The sequence below is a fragment of the Pelodiscus sinensis genome, chromosome 23 (genome assembly GCF_049634645.1).
Source record: "Pelodiscus sinensis isolate JC-2024 chromosome 23, ASM4963464v1, whole genome shotgun sequence".
In the NCBI taxonomy this organism is placed as follows: domain Eukaryota; kingdom Metazoa; phylum Chordata; order Testudines; family Trionychidae; genus Pelodiscus; species Pelodiscus sinensis.
Genome location: NC_134733.1, coordinates 3,674 through 27,052, shown reverse-complemented (window position 1 = coordinate 27,052; position 23,379 = coordinate 3,674). Strand labels below are relative to the sequence as shown.

At 46.4% G+C, this 23,379-nt stretch overlaps 2 protein-coding genes across 13 annotated transcripts; one reads left to right on the top strand and one right to left on the bottom strand.

Annotated features, from left to right (window-relative positions):
• Positions 1-523: 523 nt before the first annotated feature.
• Positions 524-22,742, bottom strand: LOC102449629 (uncharacterized). 12 transcript variants are annotated; one of them, XM_075906887.1, is made up of 10 exons: positions 22,345-22,742; positions 20,533-20,650; positions 19,927-20,077; positions 15,449-15,624; positions 13,669-13,746; positions 11,362-11,471; positions 9,964-10,241; positions 6,914-8,890; positions 3,775-3,901; positions 524-865 (listed from the first exon to the last, which is right to left on the bottom strand). In XM_075906887.1, the coding sequence occupies exons 3-10, from the start codon at positions 20,063-20,065 to the stop codon at positions 727-729; spliced, it is 3,024 nt and encodes a 1,007-aa protein (XP_075763002.1). In that variant the 5' UTR covers positions 20,066-20,077; positions 20,533-20,650; positions 22,345-22,742; the 3' UTR covers positions 524-726. The 12 variants fall into 12 exon arrangements, with proteins under 12 accessions (XP_075763002.1, XP_075763005.1, XP_075762999.1 ...); XM_075906890.1 differs by having other exon boundaries at positions 22,552-22,742; XM_075906884.1 differs by having other exon boundaries at positions 20,533-20,671; positions 22,322-22,698.
• On the top strand, positions 1,281-1,893 carry LOC142819463 (LYR motif-containing protein 2-like). The gene has a single exon (XM_075906896.1). The coding sequence runs from the start codon at positions 1,326-1,328 to the stop codon at positions 1,590-1,592; it is 267 nt and encodes an 88-aa protein (XP_075763011.1). The 5' UTR covers positions 1,281-1,325; the 3' UTR covers positions 1,593-1,893.
• Positions 22,743-23,379: the final 637 nt, after the last annotated feature.

Below are 23,379 nucleotides of genomic sequence, written 5' to 3'. Positions count from 1 at the left end.
ATTCTGGCCTGGGGAAGGAGTTGCAGGGTCTGGGAGGGAGTTGTTTCTGGGGGGGAGGAGGCTGCAAAAGGTTTGGGTGATGACTTGGATCAGAAGGGGGTAGTGGCCTGGGACAAGCACAGTTAAGGGAGGAAAAGAGAGAGGGGTTACGATACCAGAGCCATACTCTAGCTGGGAGGTGCTAGCTAGCAGCCCTGCAGGACTTCAAAGCAAACTAACTGCCCACCACAATTTCAGCTCAAAATGTCTGGCTGTTCCCCGTGGCTCTGCTCTAGTGGAGGAAGTGGCTTCATGGGCTGCTCCTGCCCCCAACAAAATCTCCCAGCTCCTATTGGTCAGTTTCCAGCCAATAGAAAGTGAGCAAATTTGCTGGGCAGTGGGGCAGCTACAAAGTCATCCCCTCTTCCGGGAGCAGACACACAGAGCAATCAGCTGCTTAAAGCAGTATGGCGCTGCTCTGAAGCAGTTGGCTGCTGTGCCTGGTCTAATCTTACCCCAAATCTAAAAATGAGACCAGTATGAATTTTAGAAGGTAAAATGATTGGTTTTTATTTAGCATTTCAATATGAATAAAATAAATTATGAAAACTCTATGTTCTCCAGCTAGTTTGAACTGTCCCAGCAAAAGTACAAGACAAATTAATTCAGGGATGATTTTTAGCTATAGAAAAATACAAATGTTTACTAATTCTTTAAAAATGGACAATGTATGTATGTTGCAGTGACTCATTCATGAAGACATTTTTCTTCCTGTTTGATCCTCTTGGATTTTTCATTTTCTTTTGTCACTTTTTTCCTTTTGGTTTTGTAGACAGGAGAATGCAAGAACTCTGTGTTTGTAAAGGGGTCACCACGCCTCAATTTGCTGCAGAAAAGAAAGGTTTAAATATTACTTCTAACAATGGTAATACCAATAATTAAACAACCAGTCAACTTAGGATTGGTCTAAACTTGCAAATTGTATTAGGATAGCTATTTCTACATGAGGCATGATTTTTTTTTTTTTTTGAACACTAGTGTAGAAGTTGAACCTCTCTAGTTCAGCACCCTGGGACCTGACCGGTGCCAAACCAGAGAATCTGCCAAAACATAGGCGGTTAATATCTAGCAGCATTATCAACACTTCCACTGCTCCCTGGGCTCTAAGAAGACATTCAGGGGTAAATTAGAACTAAACAGCAGCAAAGAACAATGAGAGCCAGGACTAGTGGCTATAAACAAACTTTATGGGACTGTGGGAAACTTGGCTACACTTGTGATAAAGGGACCTCCAACCTCCTCCCCCCCGGCCAGCGGGCCCGGCTCTCGCCACGGGGCTTGGCGCCATGGCCGGAGCCCGGCTGCTTCCGCCAGCGCTGACGCTGAAGCAGTTCTTGAGAAGGCAGCAGGTTCTTCAGTTATATAGAAGAATTCTGCAGGCTATTCGTCGGGTACCTACTGAAGCTGATCGGCACTATCTAAAGGAGTGGGCAAGGGAAGAATTCAAAAAAAATAAAGATGCTATAGATGAGGATGCAATTAGGATGATGATTACTCAGGGCAACATGCAGCTTCAAGAACTTGAGAGAACACTTCAGCTGGCAAACTCCTAACCTTGATTCTGAGGGCCAATGGACTTTCATCCACTGTGGGAAGTACTGGACTTTCTCTAGAATGCAGCACATGGTCTTATGCTAAGATATCGGTAATGTTTCAAGGTAGAATATCATACAGTACCATTATTTCCTTTCTCTTCTTATCTTATCCAGCATATTTGGCAGTTGTAGACAAATTATGCCGTATTTGTTTAAATACTCAAAAGTGCGACATAGTACTTTCGAGGGACAAGCAGAAAGTGCTGAATAACAGCAACATTGGCAACGAAAGAAAATAAACTTAAACCAGAAAAAAAAATGGACATCCGGCTAATTAAAAGCATGCTGGACCATGGATGTTGCTGGACTAGAGAGGTTCAACCAGTAGAAGTTGAAGTGTAAGTTATAGCTGTACAAGTCACCTTAGATTTTTACTGGTGCAAGCTTATTCCTCCTCCAAAATGGGAACAGATTTACCAATATAAAGGTTCTTTATACTGATAAAATATGTTCCCACTAAGAAGGGTCTCCTGTGAGTGCTTGCACCTTTCCATTCCAATGGCGATGTGTGCACAGTTACAGGAATTTCTTCCCTTAGTGGTATCTCTCAGGTCCACACACGGCATCCTCAGGTGCTACCTACTCATAGGCTGTGTCTACACACTGGCATGAATTTCCGGAACTGCTTAAAATGAAATACTATTCCGTTTTCAGTTTTTCCAGAAAAGGAGCATCTACATTGGCAGGCTGCTTTTCCAGAAAAGCCCTTTTTCCGGAAAAGCGTCTGTGGCCAACGTAGACACGCTTTTTTCCGGAAAAGACTACTGGGCTGTCTACACTGGCCCTTTTCCGGAACAGTGTTCCAGAATAAGGACTTATGCCTGAGCGGGAGCAGAATAGTTTTTCCGGAATAGCGGCTGATTTTGTACAGTAGAGCATCGTTGCTTTTCCAGAAATTCAAGGGCCAGTGTAGACAGCTCGCAGCTTATTCCGGAAAAGCGGCTGATTTTCTGGAATAAGTGGCCCAGTGTAGACACAGCCAGAGTGCCTGTATGAAGAACCCAGCCAACTCCACTCACCTTCAGTCCTTTCTTCCCACCTATGAAGGTTGCCAGTCTTTAGTGTAAACAGTTGTTTTAGTAATTAGGTGTTAGTACTCGGATAGTTTCAGATACCTACTGCACTTCATTAAAGGGACTGTCTGCTTCCCTGGTGCTGGGGCATGCATTGGTCACCAGATTTCAAGCACTGCACTTCCTGCAGTATGTCTATGCATGCACCAGTATTGTTAAAGCAGTGTGCTTTCAAGCGTACACAAGGCCTGAAGACAGCCAATGTGTGAGAGAGAGAGACCCTCAAAATGAGAAAATGCCTCTATGCAGGCAAGATTGATGCAGAATTTTTAGAGCTTCTTCAGCAAAATCTCCACTGTTCTGAACTCCTCAAACATTTCTCTTACTGAAAAAGCCACACACCTGTTAGGAGAACTTGACTTTATCAATGGTACTTTGTAATATCTTTTATATACATACACAAAAATAGATGTCTCAAAACAGTTAAGTACAAACATTGCTTTCTGTTCCTTCCTTGCTTCTCTAGGAAACTGAATTTCTACTACCCCTCTATACTTACTTAATATTGCAGTTTAGAGATTTCTTACTTATAGGGATGGATTTATGTAGGGTTGTAGTTTAAATTTCAGCAATTAAAAATAATGGCAAGTGATAAAGTAATAAACCTAGCAAAGGGTTGTCCTCAAGTCTTGGACTCAACAGGACTCAGTACAGGCATCTGTGCTAATGCAGGATTGTGATCTAAATTCAAAATAACAGGGGATGCCACAAACAGATAAAGGACTTACAGCTGCTCAGGAAGGCCCAGATCCTGCAACGGGATTACACTGATAAACCCTCAACAAGCTCCCACTGACTTCAGTTGGATTTCACACTGGTGTAAGGCTCTGTAAACCTATTAGGGCCTCAGAGACTAGCATATTTTATGAAGCCATTTATTCTTGTTCTGTGGGCTTTCCTCACCCTCATTTCTTGTAGGTTAGAGGGCAAAAGGCTATTTTAGGAAGGATCTGCATGAAGGAAGGACTGACTACATGGCTGGGGAGGGCAAGACAATAGGGGCAGACAACACACAGGAAAAGTCCATTTTAATGCAAGGGAGGCACTGGAAGGTTAGAAATGCCAACCTATTGAGTTTTGGTTCTACATAGCAAGCTGGGTCCCGCCTCCTTCTGGTTGGACGTGCTGAAGATGTTTCTGAAGTGATGGGTGACAGAAAGCTGGCATTGGTCAGATCTTCCAGGGCTTTGCTCTCTGTGAAGACAGTTACATTTGAAAGGTTTTATTCAAAATATCGCCTGTTCACCAACAAAGCCCATTTAAACCCACCAAGACATTGGCTGTGAGTAGAGAAAAGAATGATTAATACATGGTCAAAGTTCTTTGAAAGTTGCATCTTGTATCATTCCCTCTTTGGGAGGACGGGGTGGAAGGGAGAGAAGGGGTATCCTACTTCACCCTCAAACATAGGAGATGGTTTGGGAGTTGAGGTGGTTCATCTCCTTCTGTCCAAAAACGCAATTATTTTTCAAAAGCCAGATTATTATTGTAACTTTTCATCATGGTAGAGAACATGGACCAGTCAGCAGTACTGTATTGTACATACTAAAAGCTATTGATAGTTCCTGCCTCAAACTTACCAAGCACTAAAGAAGTGTGATCAAAGATGCATATGGCATTCAAACTAGTTGGGAGAATTCCAGTGCTAAATAGGTTACCTGGGTGTAACTGCTGCATTTACTAAAAAATTTTCAAAGTGGAGTGTGTCTCTTCTGAGTGAGAAGAGTGTGATCATTTCATAATGAACCAAAATTAATGGAAATGTAGGATCCCTTATCAAGTAAGCACTTCTGCAGCATCTGGCTCTGAGTTTGTATGTATTTCTACACAAATTATTACGTTCTTACAGTTTTTATTACCATGTCTCTTGCATTAAAGTATCAGCATTTCATCTCTCTGAGTGCAGTGTTTGCCTTAAAGGCCTCAGACGATAGCCAGAGGCAGAAGCACAAGGTGGCAGCCCGCCCTGCTGTCCCCCCACCCCTCTCCACGCTACTGCCTCTATCAGGTGGAGCTGGTGGAGGGGGGAAGGAACCAGCTTTAAATATGGTTCACCTTAGCACTGGCTACTGACCCCCCCCCCCCCTCGTTGCCTCTGTAGGAGGCAGCAACCAGATTTTGGGGGGGAGGGGGAGGAGGCGGCAGGCCCACAGAGCCAGCATACACAGAGGCAGCAAAGGGACATGCGTGTAGTCAATAAGATTAACTGATAAGCCCAGGCTTATCAGTTAATTGCGTAGTAGTCTACTCGTTGACATCCCTAGTTGCTAGGGCATTTTCCCCCAGTCTGGAAAAACATTTAAACTAGGGATGTTAACAAACATTTACTTTTGCAAACATGTAATCTCACTGAATTTTTCAGCAATTATGTTTACACATAGGGGAGGCAGGCGGGAGCGAGTTAAGCTGACTCCATGTGAGCACCAGCTCCCACCTATTTCCCACTGCTGCCTCTGATACAGAGGAAGGAAGGGGGGGGGGGGGCACGTGTAGATGTTTGGATTAACCAATAAGCCCAAGCTTATTGGTTAATCGTGTAAACAACTACACGCTACCATCCCTAGTTTAAACTTCTCCCTCACAAAACTGGCTTTGCTTTGTGTAGAAAGCATCGCAAGGAGAGCAAGAAGTGTTTAAGGATGAAGTGGAGGTCTGGATAAAACGTCTGTGTAGAATAATCTCTGCCCATCTGAGTCAAATTAAAGGTGAGTCTCAAAAGTGCTCAGCACTGGGCTAACTCCACTGTGACTGACTTCAACAGGAAGCCGATGCTGAATTCTTTTGAACTATCCCATCTCTTGTTTTACTCTTAATGAAAAAATAACTCAAGTGATGTCCCTCGCTCAAGTCCCCTCCATGCAAACCTTTGAGCTCGAGTGTGCTGGTGCTTTTAACTTGAGTTGGCTGGCAACTCATCAGCTGCTAGAACAAACACTTCTGCAGCACGGACACAAACTAGCACCCCTTAGAAGCTGCTGGTTCTTGGCACAATCCTTCCTCTTGTGCCCAGAAGAGACAGACAAGTTTTCAAACAATTCACTTGGATAGAATTCCTCGAGCAGCTGTTTATTGTGGTGCCACCAACCGTGGAACGTGTCCCTACATGTCTGAGCACCACAAGCAGGACAGAGCCCAGTGGAGCACAGATGCTACTGTATGGCTTGGCCTCTCTCACTAAACTTGAGAGCAGTAACGCAAATTAAAAATTAGAGGAACGGTGCTGCAGAATTTTTATCTATGTGCAGAATACATTTTATGATGTGACTGAGGCATGTCAGAAACACATGCTGCCAGTTGTGGGGGCTCTGCTCATCAACTGGGCGACACCTGAATTTCTCCTGGGTGGCCACCCCAGGGCACAGCTTACGGGAAACACTGCTCTGCAGTGAAAACATCTTTAGGCAACAGCAGTACCAAGGATCTTAAGTCTCCCACTCAGCTTTAAAACATGCAAGAGCCCATCTCCCAGCTAGTGCCATTGTACTCGTTGCCAAGACAACACTGGCACTGTTCGGGCTAGTTCCTCTGCTTCTCCACATGAAAGCTGCTCCAGTGATCAACATCTTCCAAGACAGAATAGCTGAAGGGGCACATTAGAGGCAAAGGGACCAAATCCAAGCTGCAGTAGCCCTCAACCTTTCCCCACACACAAATCCACAACCAAAACAGCATCCCAAAATCCTTGCAAAAACAAATAAAATCCCAAGTAATTGAAGCCCAATCAAAGAGTAGTTAGGCCTTCCAAAGTTGAATGATCTGTTATAAAACCTACTCAACTGACTCCTTGTGAAGCTTTCCAGGGGCTTTGAATCAGGCCCAATCCTCCAATTTATCTAGGTCACTAGACCTGTCTACCTCTCCTCTGAGCTTGGTATCATTTGAGAACTTGCTGAGGGTGCAATCCATCCCCTCATCAAGGTCATTAATAAAAATGTTGAACAAAACCAGCCCAGTACCAACCCTTGGAGCACTCCACTTGATACCAACCAGACCTCGAGCAGTTGATCACTACCCGCTGAGCTGGACAATCTAGCCTGCTTTCTGCCTACCTTACAGTCCATTTATCCAATCCAAATGGTGATGGGCAACCAAAATGCTTGGTGTTTTCAATAGTAACAATCAAAGCATTTATTGTACTACAATATAATCACTTCCACCTTTCCCTTCTATAGTCAGTATGCTCATTTCCTCTACCCTATCACTTACCACTTCCTGGCAAGGCTGTTCTTTGGCAAGGGTCTTTAGAACTCGTCTTTGCTTTCTTCCCCCCATGACTGCCTCCTGGTGTTTGCTCGCTGTCACTTTCTTTTAAGTTCACAGAGCTGTGTGTCAGAGCAGAGGGGTTTTCGGCAATTCTGTGGTCTGCACCAGTCGGGGGCTCCAACAGTGGGAGCCTCTTGCTGGAGTGGTGGAAGTGCAAAGTTTCAAAATGGGCATCAGAGGAGAAATCAATAAGGCTTGGATTTCCCTTCATAGAATTAGTCCCAACTGGCTCACTGATCAGTGCCTCCAGGTTGGAATCTGGATCAGTTTTCAAAATGGTAATAGGCATAAAATTCTGTTTCACCGGACCAGCTTGCCTGAGTGCAGAATCTGTTATACCACTAGTCTCAGAAGCAAAATTCTCTGTGCCCTCAAGGTGAGTCTCTGATGGATCAACCAAATAGGTTTTTCTCTTTGATCTGTATCTGGAATCAACCCCTTCCTTTAAGGCACTGGCATGTGTATTGCTGTGGACTCTGTTCAACACCTTCTTTCTAGGGCAGGTGCTCAGTTTTTCATGGCTCTCAACACCTGAGGTTTTCTGAGCCTTTTGGGTCTTGTTCATGTTGCTCTCTGGAACATGCTCAGAACAGGCGATTTCATCCCCGTTTAAATCTAGTTGGACAGAAATTAAGCTCCTTCTGATCTTATAGGGAGACACAATATATGTTTTCCTGCTAGGTTTAGTATTGCTTGACAAATCCTTATCATTCCTTTTACGTACACCTTGTACATCTCCACATGTACCTGAAGTCTCTGCTTCACTTCTGAGAGGGTTGCTCTCTTTGTTCATTTTTCTCTTGCTCTTCTGCCCTTTTTTAGCATGGCATTCAGCTTCACCCTCTGGCATTCTGGCACTGCTTTGCACATTTTCCTCATTACGGTCATCTGCTTTGCTAATTCTAATTGTATTCCTGTTTGCTTTCTGTTTTGTACACTTCATGTTCACATCCAGCAAATCTTGCTGCAAAGCTGGTAGGCTACAGAGCTGTTTTTCCAAGTGAAGTGAACTTTGTGGAGCACACCTATTTAATGGAGCTTTCTGTCTTAACGAGGCAGAGTGGGGACTTTGGAACTGGCTCTCCATACTCCTCAGTCTCCCAGCAAAAGACACACTATTTATTTCTTGTGGCAACAAGTGCTTTTTTCCCACCTTTTTTGACTGCCCTACATTCAACAAGTGCATTCTGATGCAATTTTTAGCTTTATCACTCTGTCGCAAAGCATAGTCACTACCCTTCTGCAACACCACCTCTTCTAAAGCATCCCCAGGTGTCTGCCCTGCAGGCCTGTGTGATTTTGATTTGCTCTTGCTCAAGTCTTTAGCCTTGGTTACCATTTTAGCATTTGGGGGGCTCTCTTCTTTACGATGTACATCTGAATTAATTTTAGGATAGCTTTTAAATGCATCTCTTTTCTTTTTACCTGTGCTGACCTTTTTGAGAACTGGAGTTTCAGTGACTTGGTCGTTACTTTGACTTTTGGCTTCTAATGTAACAAACTCAGCAATACGGCTGAAGTTAGGATCCACTTCAGCATCACAAACAGCCTCTGCAGGCTGCAGCAGGTCATGAGGAAGCTCTTTATGTGAGGATTCTGTTCTAGGATCACTATCATGTTCTGAAGGCAAATCCAGGAGAGAGTTCAATTTGACCGTTTTACTGGCACAATTGTCCCCACCAATGCTCCATTTTGAGGTACGATTTGAGCAGATTCCAGGGTTAAAGTCCACTTCAGAAGATGGAGTGCTTGTTATAAAGACAGTGACACGTTTCTTCCTTTCAGTTATGTGTCCATGTAGTTGTACCAGACTATCACTACATGGTCTTGTAATCTCACCACACTGAGGCAGAGAAAGATTCTTAGCCAGAGAAGATACAGGGCAACTTCTGGAACTTTGTGGGATGCATGACGAGGACTCTACAATAAGAAAAAAAAATAATGTAGCAGACAACAAATCATCTGCAGCACCACAAATTCCCATCAACTTACATTTGTGATTCTCACTTTACCATGGACTCCCAGAGAACAGAAAATGGCATCTCTTACTTTATTGGACAAGCCACAAATTAACTGTGTTGCAGAGACACTAATTTAGCTCTCCCTCATTAACATGCTGGGTATTGGGGATGTTCAAAATCAGATCAGAAAGGTTTTTGTATTGTGATACCAATTCAACAATCAGACAAAAGTAAATAGCTGGAAAACATTGCTACCCATGACAGGAGGTGCGACTGCGGCACATGTAGGCAGATCTTACATGTTACATTTCAAGTACAATCCTGTCCAGAGCGCTGGGTATGCACTTGGGCAATAGCCTATGCTACTACCCACACCACTGCAGCTCGAGTGCTATTTTGAGCAAAGCTAGTGTTTCCATCTATACCTAGTGCAACTGCACCTCTCAACTGGAGCGCAGACATAACCTTTGTGGGTCACTGCAGTATGACTAGTCCACCAATCTAAGGACTTCTCCAAATAAGACCCATGAATGGTAACAGAGAGCATGTTACCAAATCAGAAGAATTTAAAAATAATACATCAGTAAGATGAAACCATGAACAATGTCAATGAGGGAGAGTCAACTCTTGTGTCAGGCAAAGTTCTCATGGTCATAAACTTGTTGGAATGCAGAATCAGAACTGTTTATCCGTGTGTCACGGGATTCTTTGGCACAAAATGGTTGGATCCCAAAGTATGGGCCTATGCTTCTCTCTGTAAGCACTTTGGCACTGTAGCAATTGCTGCTGAAAGTCCTAGGAGAGCTCAAGCTCTACTGAAGCCAGGACATTCAGAGGTGTTCATGGTAGTAACACATCAACCACCAGTATCCTAGGCAGCCCCAAATTTGTTCCAACAATATCAATAGTATTCCCACATCAGTAATGGGAACACAGTACCAATACAGCTGCAGTACTCCAGCAGACAAGTTAAATGCACATCCATTCCGTGTGTATTCCACCATAGCCCAGCACTGTCCTTCGACGATTTACCTCCAAAAATTAGATGAGAGTCAACAAAGGCAGGTTCCGGTTCCCCTCCCTTGCTAAGCCTTTGCCTGTTTTTCTCATGGCTTGCTAATGACTCCTCAATGAGCTGGGAAAGCTGAGGTGGCAAGGACGAGGTGGCGGTTGTGTTTTTACCAGGCTCCGCTGGAACAGATGTATGGAGCCCTACCAGGAATGTCTGCACATCCGCAGAGCTACTGCTTTGGCACCTTCCCTCGCCATCTACTTTGCGCACTGGGACCCTCATCGGCATCTCTGTCATTCTGCAGCACCAAGAGAAGTGAGGAAAGCGAAAGCAGAAACAGATCAGATTACACAGTATTTCCAGGTCTTGAGTAAGGACAGCACTTCACAATGTCCTTTAAGTTAAGTACATGATAACATGCTTTCCTGGCTGTTTACAAAGCCGAAGCTAAGAGGAACGTATGCCAGCTTGGCCTTATTTGTTTCCTGCTGAATGGCCATTTCATGCAGGTGGAAAAGCATGTGTCTTTGGGGGCAGGAAACTAAGTCTGAAGGGAAATAGAAGCAGAGCATAGGTTCAAACAGCAGCATGATAGAGTAATAAAGGGACCTGGCCTCAGGAAACAACAAAGAAACAGATTTTCAGGTATTCTGTTTTAAGAAGAAATCACATCTGTAAGTGCCACTCTCAAAACACACACCTACACTGAAGTCAGGTGAGGGGAGGAGGAGGAACTACTAAGCATTTACTCTTCAGCAGAGAGAAACGAAGGGCATATCTACACAGTAGGACATGGGTAGAATTAAGATACACAACTTCAGCTATGTCAATTGCTTCGCTTAAGTCGAAATAGCGTAACTTGGCTTTTGGCGCTGTCTACACAGAAGTCGAAGAAGAACACTCTTCCTTCGACTTCCCTTACTCCTCATGAAATGAGGGTTACAGGAGTCAGAGTGAGAAGTCCTCCAGCTCAACATTATTTCAAAATAATGGCTTGCAGTGTAGACGTGCACTTTATTTCAAAATAACATCAGTTATTCTGAAATAACGCTGCTGTGTAGACATAGCCAGAGGGGGCTAGCGGAGAAAGCACCAAACTGGGACTCAGGAAACCTGAATTCTATTTTTGTTTCCACCACTGGCCTGCAGGGTGAACTTGGGCCAGTTTCCCCATCAGTGAAACAGGGATAATGATACGGACTTCCTTTGCAAAAATGCTTTGAGTCCTACTGATGACAAGCACAGTACAAGACAGGCGTGATTATAGTAAATAGAGCCGTGCAAAGATACATGGCAGTTTACAAACCTAGCAAAGTTTGAAATGTACATCACTTTAAGCACGTGACCAGCCCTACTGAATTCACATGTTTAAATTTACACAATTTTTTTTAGCCTCGTTTGAACATTTTCAGGCTTACCTATCGAGTGGAGAGACCCCAAGTTGTGTGTCTATAAGATCATCAGTCCAGCTACCCTCAACAATGCTGTTGTTCTGTCCCTCAGATAACGGCAGAGAAGTTGAATGGTACTAGAGCATGGAAAAATGACAGCCTATTAAAGTATCTGTAATAAATGAACTAGGGATGTTCAGAAGTGGGTATTTAATTAAGTATCGATAGAATTTTTTATCAACTACTCCATTAGTTGACAGGCAGCCGGTCTGGGACCAAACTGTGCTTGGCTCTAATTTAAAACTCAGTAGAAGCTGGGGGCAGGCTGCATGGCTTCTACTGCGTTTTAAATTGCAGAGTTGAAGCAGAATTTGGTCCCAGATCCGGAGCGAGCTGGGACTTAGCCAGGCTGCCTGCCACGCCAGCAGCAGCCTGTCTACAGTGGCCAGCCAAGGACAAGGGCTACTTTATGGCAGGAGCGCCAACCACCCTTGCTGCTGCCGTCTTTGATAGAGGCAGCAGCAAAGGGAGGGGGCAAGCGGCACCTCGGAGACGGTGCTGGGGGGAACCAGCTTTTAAGCTGGCTACCCCCAGCACCGTTTCCTATTCCTCCTCCTCCTTTACTGCCTTTGATACAGAGGCAGCAAAGGGGAGGGAGGATGTAAGTAGCCTAGGCTTATCGGGTACTCGACTAGTCAACTACTCCCTTACATCCCTAAAATAAACACACTGTCGTGTGTGGGAGCAGCATAAGTTCTGATCTTGTTTTATGAGGGGTAATTTTTTTGGATGCTAACAAATGGGAAATTACAAACTGTCACTTTAAATAATATAGATACTTCTGGCCATTCTGCCTTTGAAAATGGTAATACATGTTGAACCTCTCCAATCTGGAACTCTCTGGTCTGGACCAGAGAGCCAAAGTATTTGGAGTAGGGGGCCAGCTGGGAGTGTAACTGGGCTGATGACAGGGGAGCTGGTGGCAGGGAGCCTAGGTGGGCCTGGGAGCAGAGCCTGGCCAGCAGCATGGGGGCTGGCAGCCCAGCCAGGACTGAGAGCAGAGCTGGGCTGCCAGCCAGAAGCCCAGCAACAGAGAGCCCAGCCAAGGCTGGGAGCAGAGTTGGAAGCCAGGCCATACATATAAAAAGATACACTTAAAAAATTGCCCCCTTCAAAAATAAAACAGAATAAGCCAGGAACTAGAAGGTGCCAAGAGCTTGTACTAGCCTCTCTCTGGTGATAGAGTCTAGCCCTTATGATTGGAAAGGTGCTGGATACATATATGGGTCTGATCTCCATACAGATTTTGCACCAGTGCAGGGTTGCTTAGGGGGTGATATTTTACCAATATAGTTAAATTACATCACACTACGTATTCACAGTTATTCCAGTTTAACAGAACTTTATACTAGGATAGCTTACTCCCCTTTCCACGTGGAAATAAACTGTACAGGTGTAACTGCACTCACACTGGAAGGAGCTTGAACCACTTTTACCTACGCCAGATAAATAATGAGATCCAATTTGTGTGTTTATACAAGGCCTTAGCTCCCGGTAATCTATAATACAGCATCATAACTACAGTGCTACGTCAGTGTAGCTGCAGCAGACACAGACTCCATCAGTGGAAAGGGTTAATCCTTCCCTCTGAGAAGCAATGGCTAGACTGTAAATTCTTCCATTAATCTAGCTCTATCTACAATGGTGGGTTAGATTGACCTGACTAGATCACACTGGGATTGGCATTTTTTAAAGCTCTGAGTGACAGAGTCAATCTAATTTTTAGCACACAACCAAACCAGGAGGAAGGGAACAATCTCTCTCTCTCAAGGCCAGTGTCTACTGACTGCAGCCTGGCTTATTGGTGGGATCACCAACATTATCATCTTGCTGAAATCAAGATGCTGTGTGGAGTAGCAGGTGAACAGGTAACAGAGGAGCCATAGATACTTCGCTCCTTTCCAAAGTAGGGATGTAATTGTGTAACCATTTAAATGGTTAACCAATAAGATGATGCTTATCGGTTATTGTGAACAGTTACGTGCCAGCTCCAGCCCCACTCCCAGGAAGCCAGCTGCCACTCCACACTGCTGGCTCTGTATCAGAACCCACAGCATGGGCCAGCAACTGACTCCCCAGGAGTGGAGTCAGCAGCTGGGAGCTGACTCTCAGTGTGCACTGCCAGCTGCACTGTGGGCTCTGCAGTATAAGCTTCATACTGCACAGCCCGTAGCACGTAATCACTAAGATTTTTAACAGTTACATGGTTACCTGATTTACTGCTTTTTAACATCCCTATTCCCAACATCCCCTTCCCCCGCACACACCGCCTACCTCGGAAGGTCTGCTCATCTTAATGGCTGTCAGCAGGTTACCATTCAGAAATTCTTCCAGTTGTTTGAGGATTTTATTCTGTATCAGAAAGGTAATGTTTTACAAGCCTAGAATTTAATTGTGTCTAGACACAACTAAAGAGAGGCTAATATGGGAAGCAGAAAGCAGTGGAGCTCAGCCCATGGGGGAACAAGGGTATGCTATGAGACAACAAATCTCTCAGTTGTTACATACCAGTAATAAGTCTCCGGCTACCTTGTTTACAACAAAAAGCTGTAAAATGCAATCCAATTGCAAACCCACAAAGCAAAGCATGCCGGAGTTTGAAAGGAGCATGGGCACCTGCGACAGCAGCTCTGAGAAGGGTGAACAACCCCACTGTGTAATAACAGATTATAATTTGAATAGCAACACTTAACTATCTCACTGCTCAAAGCTTATGAGAAAAGGGGTAGGGGGAATCATGCCTGAAGTATAAAGCTCAGATTATTGACCTTTAACAATATATGGAGGAACTGAAGAGGTAGGGGGAGGGTTTGATTGCCCTGAAGATGTGGGAATGATGAACTGCTGGAAGAGGCAAGGATATCAAAGGGATGGCATAGTGCAACCACCCTAATTTAGCCATCTAGAAAGTCTGGGCAGTTTGCCGGTCTTGTCTGACAGACAAGCCCTTACGTAGGGAAATAGACCAGCATAGCTACACCAGAATTATGCCACTACAGCTATGCCAGGAATTTCCCTGTATAGGGATCCTAGTATCTTCCCTGGCAGTATTTTTATTGGAGACAGTATTTTTACTGAAAACAAAGGGCCCAGCTGCACTATTAAGCTACCATATCCAGAGCCCAGTTAAAACATTATCAAAACAGTATGAGCAGCACTACAGGCATGACCTAACCCCATGTTACTGTGTCTGTACCAGACCATCACTCTACTCTGTTCATCGCTGTATCTCAGTCTACGTCTACACTGCAGAGCTTTTCCAGGAAACCAGAGGTATCCCGGAAAAGTTCTGCCACGTCCAAGGAAGGTATCTGCTTTTTCGGAACAGTCTGAGGAATAAAGGATGTTCTGAAAGAAGAGGTTTTCCAGAAATTTGGCCCCATGTAGATAGGCCAAGTTTTAGAAAAAAAGCGGTATCTTTTTCCGAAATACAGTAGACTTCCGATAATCCGGCACCTTTGGAACCTAGGTGGTGCCGGATTATCGGATATGCCAGCATATCGGGAAGTCCTGGTTAAGGAGCACGGCTTAACAGCTGGCCAGGACCCGATCTCCCTCCCCCTCCTCCCCCCTTAGCTGAAACAAAACACTCTTCTCCATGCTGTAACCCGATCCCCCTCCCCTTTCCCCTTCCCTGAAGCAAAATGCTCTTCTCCATGCTGTGACTGGATCCCACTCCCCCCCCCCCCCCCTTATGTTTCTTCTGGGTACAGCCAGCATGTGCGCTGAACATCCGGCTTTTTAATCAGCTGGATGGGAGTGCTTGACATTTTGATGCTGGAGTATCAGGAGTGCCGGACTATTGGAGTTTTACTGTAACTCTGCAGTCTAGACATAGCCTCAGACGCACAGATAGCCTTAGCGTACATCATAGCCAACAGAGTTGTAATTGTCTCCCTGCACAACCCTTAGGGAGAATGGGATCAAAGTTCAACAGTATCTTTGTATGGTTATTTTTAAAAGATTAAAAGTTAAATTCTTTTTCTTTCCTCCTTGGTACGTGGTGTCAATGATTATGACCCCTCCCTCCCAAGTTACAATATTAGCATAGTACCAGAAAATACAATCTTTGGCGAAGCGTAGCATTCTGAAAGTGACATTTCTCTACTTCTTTCTGCAGTAACATCTTCTCAAAGATGAGCCTCTGGGTATTTGCTTTCTCGGCACTGAGGGCCAGTGCCAGGGCTTTATTATTTCGTTTTAAGGAGACCTTCACTATAGAAGAATTGTCTACAAACAAAATAAAAGTCAGTTATTACATTACATCTTTCCTATTCCTGTTATCAGAACAAATCTACACTAGCCCAGGAGCCACTGCTACAGTGGACTGCGTGCATGAATCACAGCATGGGTCTACATGGGACCATCTGCATGTGTTTCATTGCAAAATAAGGAATGGATTCCTATCCAAGCTTCTCTCTTGTCTCTTCATGACTAAGGGCACGTCTACACAGCAGGGCTAAAGTCCAATTAAGCTACACAACTTCAGCTATGGTAATTGCATAGCTGAAGTTGAAAAAGCTTAGCGCCAAAAGTCGAGTTATCTACACAGCAGGAAGTCAAAGGAAGAACATTCTTCCTTCAACTTCCCTTACTCCTCGTGAAATGAGGATTACCATAAGATGTCCTCTAGCTCAACATTATTTCGAAATAACGTTGCTGTGTAGATGTACCCTGAGTGTCCAATCTAGGGTCCAAGCTGAAGACCTTCCCACACAGAAGCAGCAGGTTACTCCCTGTCCTCAGATAGTTTCAGGGACTCCGCATTCAGGTCAGGGAAGTTCGAAATTGTCATGGTTTATTTAAAAAGAAGAAAAAGCTTGCCCAGCCTGGTGCATACAAAAGAGGAGGGCCAAGCTCCTCTTCTCTCCATTCACAGTGCAAGAGCTTTGGCCTCTGCAGCTGCTACGAGCTGCCTCTTTCCACATCAATCTCTCTGGCTCCTGACAATATTCTATTGGATTTCCCCCCTCCCAGGATTTCTTTTTGATTATTATAAAATTGCCATTCATGTCTAGAAAGGGTCTGAACGGGCCCAATTTTTGCTTCCAGCCATTGGACCGTGTTACACCTATCTCTGCTAGACTAAAGATTAGCAGACTCTTCAGTTTGTTCCACAGACAAGTAGTTATAGACTAGAATCAAGTCATTCCTTAACTTTCTCTTTGGTATGCAAAATAGGTTGAGCTCCTTGAGCTTACCTCTATAGGACAGGTTTTCTAATCCTTTAATCATTCTCATGGCTTTTCGCTGAACCCTCTGCAGCTCATCAACATGCTCCTTGAATTATGGGCAGGCGAGGAGGTATTCCAGCAGTGGTGGCAGCAGTGCCAAATTGCTCGACTCCTACTCAAAACTTCTCATTTATGCATCCCTGGACTGAATTTGCTCTTTTAGCCACTGTGTCAAACTGGAAACCCAGGTTCAGCTAAGGCATGTAAAGGGTTCACTGGCTAACCTGCAAACATGCCCCTTATTGGCATGCTTACACAGGTAACCAGTTAACCACTGGGGGGATGCTCTGTCCAGACAGCTCGTGCCTCTGGCATGGCAGGCCCAGCAGGAATGGAGCAGCCCCTGTAGCAGTTAATCAACTAAACACTTGGTTAACACTGCCTAACCAGGAATTTAAATTGCTGGTTCAGCTGATTATCCATCATAACCCCCAAATCTTTTTCAGAGTCACTGCTTCCCAGGAAAAAGTCCCCCTCCTGTAAGCATGGCTTCCACCCTTTATTCCCAGATGTACACATTTACATTTAGCCACATTAAACATGCATGGTTTGCTTGCAACCAATTTACCAAATGATCCAGACTGTTCTGAATTACAGACCTGCCTCTTCCTTATTTACCAATCCATCAAGTTTTGTACTATTTGAAAACTTTAGCAGGTCATTGAATAGCTTAGGGAACCTTTTTTGGGTCTTAGGGCTGCTGACCCACAGAAAAATCGGTTGGGAGCCCACAAAAGTGAGAAGCCTCTGACAGAAGCAGAAAGACACTGCCCTCATTCCCCTTGCACACCAGCCCCAAGGCCTAGAGGGGCCCAAGCTAATAGATTTTGTGGGCCTCCCTAGTCTCTCGGGTGGAGCCAAAAAACGAGGGATTCAGTGTGTGGGAAGGGGCTGCCGGGAATCGGGCTTCGGGTATGGAGTCTGGGAGGGAGGATGCAGGAGCTGGCTGGGGGTCTGCCCTATCAGAATTCCAGAATGGCAACACACCTGCTCAGTGATGATTCCTCATTTGCATTTTAAGGCCCCTCAGTTAGCCAGTTTTTAAATAATTTTAATGCCATGTTAATTTTATATCACTCTCGTTGTGTAATCAACTAGATGCAATACCAAGTCAAACCTCTTATTAGAAATCTTAAGTAGATAGTAATACTGTTCCTTTTATCAACCAAAATTGTAATCTCATTTAAAAAACATCAAATTAGTCTGACAAGTTCTATTTTCTACAAATTCATATTGACTGGAATTAATTACATTATCCTTGTTTAATTCTTTATTAACTGAGTCCCATATGAGCCCCTTCATTATCTTGAAGAGTATTAATGTCTGGCTGACGGACCTGTAAATTATAAAGGACATTGCATGGTGTCAAGTATCAGAGGGGTAACTGTGTTAGTCTGAATCTGCAAAAGCGGCGAGGAGTCCTGTGGCACCTTATAGACTAACTGAAGTGTAGGAGCATAAGCTTTTGTGGGAAGAGACCCACTTCGTCAGATGCATCTGACGAAGTGGGTCTTTGCCCACAAAAGCTTATGCTCCTACACTTCAGTTAGTCTATAAGGTGCCACAGGACTCCTCGCCGCTTACATAGGACAGGTCACATCCTATTTACTATTTTTTTTAAAAGTGGCACATTAGTTTTCTTCCAGTCTTCTGGAACTTACCCAATGCGCTGAGATGTTCTGAAAAGAAACATTAATGGTTCAGCAAGCTTCTCAGCCAGTTCTTTTAAAATTCTTGGATGAAAATTATTTGGACCTGCTGATTTAAAAATGTCTGAATAACTTTCTCCAGAGACAATAATGGAATGAAATGGAAGGAGTGTTATCACAGTATGAGAAGACTGCATCAAGGATTTTTTGGTCTCAAATACACACAAATATTTTTGAATACCTTTTCTGCATTATTATTGATAATACTACCATTTCCATCTAATAATGAACCAAAACCATTCTTTTTGTTCCTCATATATTTAAAGAGCCCCATAATGTCCTTGTCTCTCTTGCCTATCAAGGTCTCCTTGTGTCCCTTGGCATCCCTTACTTTTCTACAATTCCTAACTTCTGATTTATATCCATTACTATCAACATTCCCTCAATTCTATTTAATTTTATTTTGTACAGATGCCTTCACTTCCTCTCTAAACCCTTCTATTTTTTAAATCCAGAGTAGCCTTCTTTATAATTTGCAGCCTTGTACTTAACCCACTGAACCAGGAAATCAGAATTCAATTCCCAGGCATGCTACAGAATTCCTTGGGCAAGTCACTTAGCTTCTCAGTGCTGCAGTCTCCCCAACTATAAAATGGGAGTAATTCTTTCTTTCAGATTTAGACTATAATTTCTTGAAGCAAGGAATCTCTTTTAATACAGGCAGTCCCCGGGTTACGTACAAGATAGGGACTGTAGGTTTGTTCTTAAGTTGAATCTGTATGTAAGTCGGAACTGGCGTCCAGATTCAGCCGCTGCTGAAACTGATCAGTTTCAACAGCGGCTGAATCTGGACGCCAGTTCTGACTTACATACAGATTCAACTTAAGAACCCCAGGCATCCCCAAGTCAGCTGCTGCTGAAACTGATCAGCGGCTGCTGAAACTGATCAGCGGCTGATTCCAGGAAGCCCGGGGCAGGGGCTTCCTGTAGTCAGCCACTGGTCAGTTTCAGCAGCGGCTGACTTGGGGACGCCTGGGGCAGAGCAGCTCCTCGGCGCTACTGGACCAACCCAGCAGCACCCAAGCTGCTCTGCCCCAGGCGTCCTGATTCAGCCGCTGCTGAACCTGACCAGCAGTGGCTGAATCAGGACGCCTGGGGCAGAACAGCTGGGGTGCTGCCCGGTTGGTCCAGTAGTGCCCAGAGCGGCGCTACGGGACCAACTGGCAGCGCCCCAGCTGCTGTACCACAGGTGTCTGGAGCAAAGCCACAGAGCACGGGGGCAGCGGGACAGCCCAGACGCGACGTGGCTGTCCGCTGCCCGCGTGCTCCGCGGCTTTGCTCTGCTTTGCCCCCCCCCCCCCCCCCCGCCGTCCTCCTGGTCTGCAGACCAGGGGGATGGGGGGGGGGGGGAAGCAGAGCCAAGCCTCGGAGCGCGTGGGCAGCGGACAGCCCTGTCCACTGCCCACGTGTTCCGCCACTTTGCTTCCTCTCCCTGGTCTGCTGGAGACCAGGGAGAGGAACCCCGTTCGTAACTGCGGAAAGTCGGATCCGCGTAACTCGGGGACTGCCTGTACATGCATATACAGCACTACCTGATCTTGATATGGGCCCCTACATGCTATCATAATACAAAGCCAAACAACACTCACTTATTATTTTCGTTTTTATTTTTGATGCAAGGGAAGCATTCAGCTTTGCAGTCTTTAAAGCACCATTCTTCTTCGCCCTCATCCGTTCTCTAACACCACTTAAGCTGAAAAAAGATGTTTCCACATCTTGAGATGCCATGGTTAAAGAGCCCTGAGAACACAAGCAAAAGTGAATTAGTGCTGTCATATTTTCAGAAAGTAGTACCTGCAATTTTCAGGCTTACTCTCTCCAAAAGGGAAATGCTTCTCCATCTCTATCCCCTTCTACACAAACACTTCCAAGCCAAAAACCCCACAATCAGCTCCTTTTCTGCCATAGTTTACACCCCTCTCCCCCTGCATACTATAATTAATGTTGTCTTTCCCAGACAATAAGAACAGGCATCAAGATCGCTGTAGGCATAATACAAAATCCAGTCTGTGTGTGGTTCTGGATGGAGTTTTCCTGTCCAATGAAAACAGGTTTCCAGAGGAGTTAATTGCAGAAAGCCTTCAACATGCACTCTGGCTGCATTCACTCTGCCATCCAAATCACTATCTCTAGCAAAATACAGGTTTTCCCTCCATCCATTCATCTTGATGGTTTAAAATGTCTACAAAACCTACTTTGTTGGGGTTATATGGTGTCAAAGTGTGGGGAGTCACCAAGCTCCACTTGTGTACTGGCTCCTGCAGAGCTGCCTGCCCCGCCCCCGGTCTGATGCTTCTGCTCCTGCCTGCTCCCCTGCACATAAACATATAACCACTGAAAATTTCAGTGATTACATGTTTACAGAAATAAATGTTTGTTAACATCCCTAGAACAGACTTGTCAGCACATAAATCAGAAGCAGTCAGCACAATCTAATTTAGGAGAGGGGGCTCAGAGCCATAACCTCTGTGCCCCAAACCACCGAAGACTGACTGAGTAATCCTGGCCCAAGCCTCTTGTTATAATCAGGAGTGCTGACCAGCACCTGGTGATTAAGGGGCTAACTCAGTGGTCGCCAACCTTTTTACACCCCCGGGAGTGCAGCGCATGAGTGGCACCAGCACTGGGCACGCAGCATATGGGTGGCCCTGCCCCCGGGCACGTGCGCAGCCCCGAGCCTAAGCACCTGGTGCGTGAGTGGTCCTGCCCCATGGTACCCGGCAGCCCCAAAAGTTGGGGACCACTGACCTAGAGGCAGCCCCTGCTTGTCTAGGGTAGGCATAAAAAGGGGCTTTCCAAAGCATGTTTCATGCTAGAGACGTTGAGGGTGAGGTAATATCTTCTATCCGCTCGACTTCTGTTAGTGAGACACACAAGCTATCCAGCTGCAGTGGGCTCTCCTTCACCTCTGGGAAAGGTACCGGTACTCAGCAGGTCACAGCTAACCAGAAGGTGGAGCAGATTACTTGGTATAAATCAGGGCTGGGCAAGATTCTGCCTGCCTAGCACTTTGATCGGACCCCCTGAATGCATCTGTCCGCTTTCTGTTTATATCCTGCTGCCAATGCCACTGAATTTCCAGGTGGTGACTCAGGCATCAGTATCCTATTTAAATGGCTCACAGCTCCCCATCTTGGCACTACCCTGGCAGGGGCTGGAGCCATGAGCCCTTTAAACAGCTGCAGCAGCCTCAGGAAGCTGCCAGGTGACATGGTGGGAGCCTTGAGCCCCTTCCTGTGTTTTTAATTCAAAGCTTATTGCCCTAGACAACTCTGGAGAGAGGCTAATCCCCTGCTCCTGTCAAGGGGTGGAGCCAACCTGTGACCATGAACCAACATTAATTAAATGGTCCCCCTGTGAAAATTATTGCCAACCCCTGGCATAAATAGATAGCATCTGGCCTAAGGAACCATTCAAGGAAAAAAGGCCACTCGTTTTCCCAGTCCACACAAGCCCAGACTTCTGTTCTGGCGCCAGAGTTCCCCGTGCACATCTGCCCACAGGACTGAGCTCTGCTGTAAGAGCCAGCTGGGTAAGGAAACTGGGGACCAAGGTCCAGCCCTGATCCTACAGCCAACAGGGAAGTCAGAGGAGCAGGCTGGGGTCTGGCGCATGGGAAGGTTTCCAGAGCTGGGAACTGCGTTTAAACTGGGTCCTTACATCGTGCAGGCCCCGCCCCGGTTAGCTCTGGGCTGGAGCACAACAGGATCCCAAAATAAAGGGACATAAATGGAGCTGAAAGACACCCCCCCACCCCCTCCCTAACTCCGCACCCCAACTGCGAGCGGGCCGGGGGAGCGGGGCATTGCGGCCCAGCCCGGCGCTCGAGGAAGGGCTTCGCTGCAGACGGGTCTCTGGACTCCGCAGCCCGGACAGCGGGAGCAGCGGGGCGCGGCCAGGCAGGGAGGGGCTGCAAAGGGAGCGCTCTGCCCGCGGCAGCCCCGCTAAGCGCAGCGCCCGGACCCCGCAGGAGGCGCCACTCACCCGGTCTCGCGCTGCCGCCCTACCTCGCCCAGCGCCGCCAGGAGCGGGTGTCTCGGCGGGGCTTCCCCGGGGAGCAGCCGGCCCTCCGCGCGGGGCACCCGGGAAACGCAACAGCGCGAACGGTTAAAACATGCAAGTGGATTATCCCCGCGCCCAGGCCCCGCCCCGCTTCGCTGGCAGCCGCTCGGAGGAGCCGCACGCAGGCTGCAATTTGAAATGGGTCTCGTGACCTGGCCGTTTCAACGGTTCCGCAGGCGCGCGCAGGGCGGGAAGACCCGGGCTGAGCTCTCCCGCCCCACGTCACGGGCCTGCTCGCACGTGCGTCAGCCCCCGGCAGCGTCCCTTGCGCCGCAGCTTCCCTTGCCTCTCGGCCTGGGGTCTGCGGCCTCCTCGCACCCAGGACCGCGCTGTAAAGGTCAGGGCAAGCCCCGCCCTTCCTCGAGGCCCCGCCCTCTCCCAGCCCGCACTCGCTCTCCCTGGGCTGACAGGCGGTGCGTTCTCCGGGCAGGGGAAGGGGTGACAGGCGCACGCTCTGTAAGGGAGTTTGGGTGCAGGAGGAGGGGGCTCAAAGGCAGTGCCTGTGATTAACGGGTTAATTCTGCCCCGTGTTAATCACAGGCGGGAACACGTGTTAATTGACAGCCCTAGTTTCCATTTATTTTAATAACGCTCATGTCATTTGCTTTCATAACACACCCGCGCACTGTACATGTTCTTTCAACAGATAAGAAGTGGAGCACTGGGCCCTTCTACCTGCATAGCTGGTTGAGGCTCTATATCTGGTAATGAAGAATGTAACCATAGGTGAGGCAGATTCAGAACCAGGGTTGTCAACTCTTGAGTTTGTATTTAGTGTTCCTGGTAATTGTTGAATGGACTGCTCCTATGGCCGAGTGTAGGTGACCCCAAGAAGACCGCCGCGCCACAACCCACCCCAGAGGTCCGGGTGCTCCTCCAGGAATTTACGGAGGTAATGTTGACACAGCCCGGCCGGACCCCGGCAGCTTGCCACCACATCCACACCACACCGGGGATCAGGGTACAGAAACCCCTCTGGC

What these genes read in the sequence shown, in the direction of transcription:
- LOC102449629 (XM_075906883.1), bottom strand. Translation starts at nt 20,721, where the DNA reads ATGTTAACAAACATTTATTTCTGTAAACATGTAATCACTGAAATTTTC. An exon ending in AATAAAAACGAAAATAATAA is followed by an intron (nt 15,625 to 19,926) that starts GTGAGTGTTGTT and finishes TTTTGTTTGTAG; the next exon opens with ACAATTCTTCTATAGTGAAG. An exon ending in CTCTCATCTAATTTTTGGAG is followed by an intron (nt 8,891 to 9,963) that starts GTAAATCGTCGA and finishes TTCTTATTGTAG; the next exon opens with AGTCCTCGTCATGCATCCCA.
- LOC142819463 (XM_075906896.1), top strand. Translation starts at nt 1,326, where the DNA reads ATGGCCGGAGCCCGGCTGCTTCCGCCAGCGCTGACGCTGAAGCAGTTC.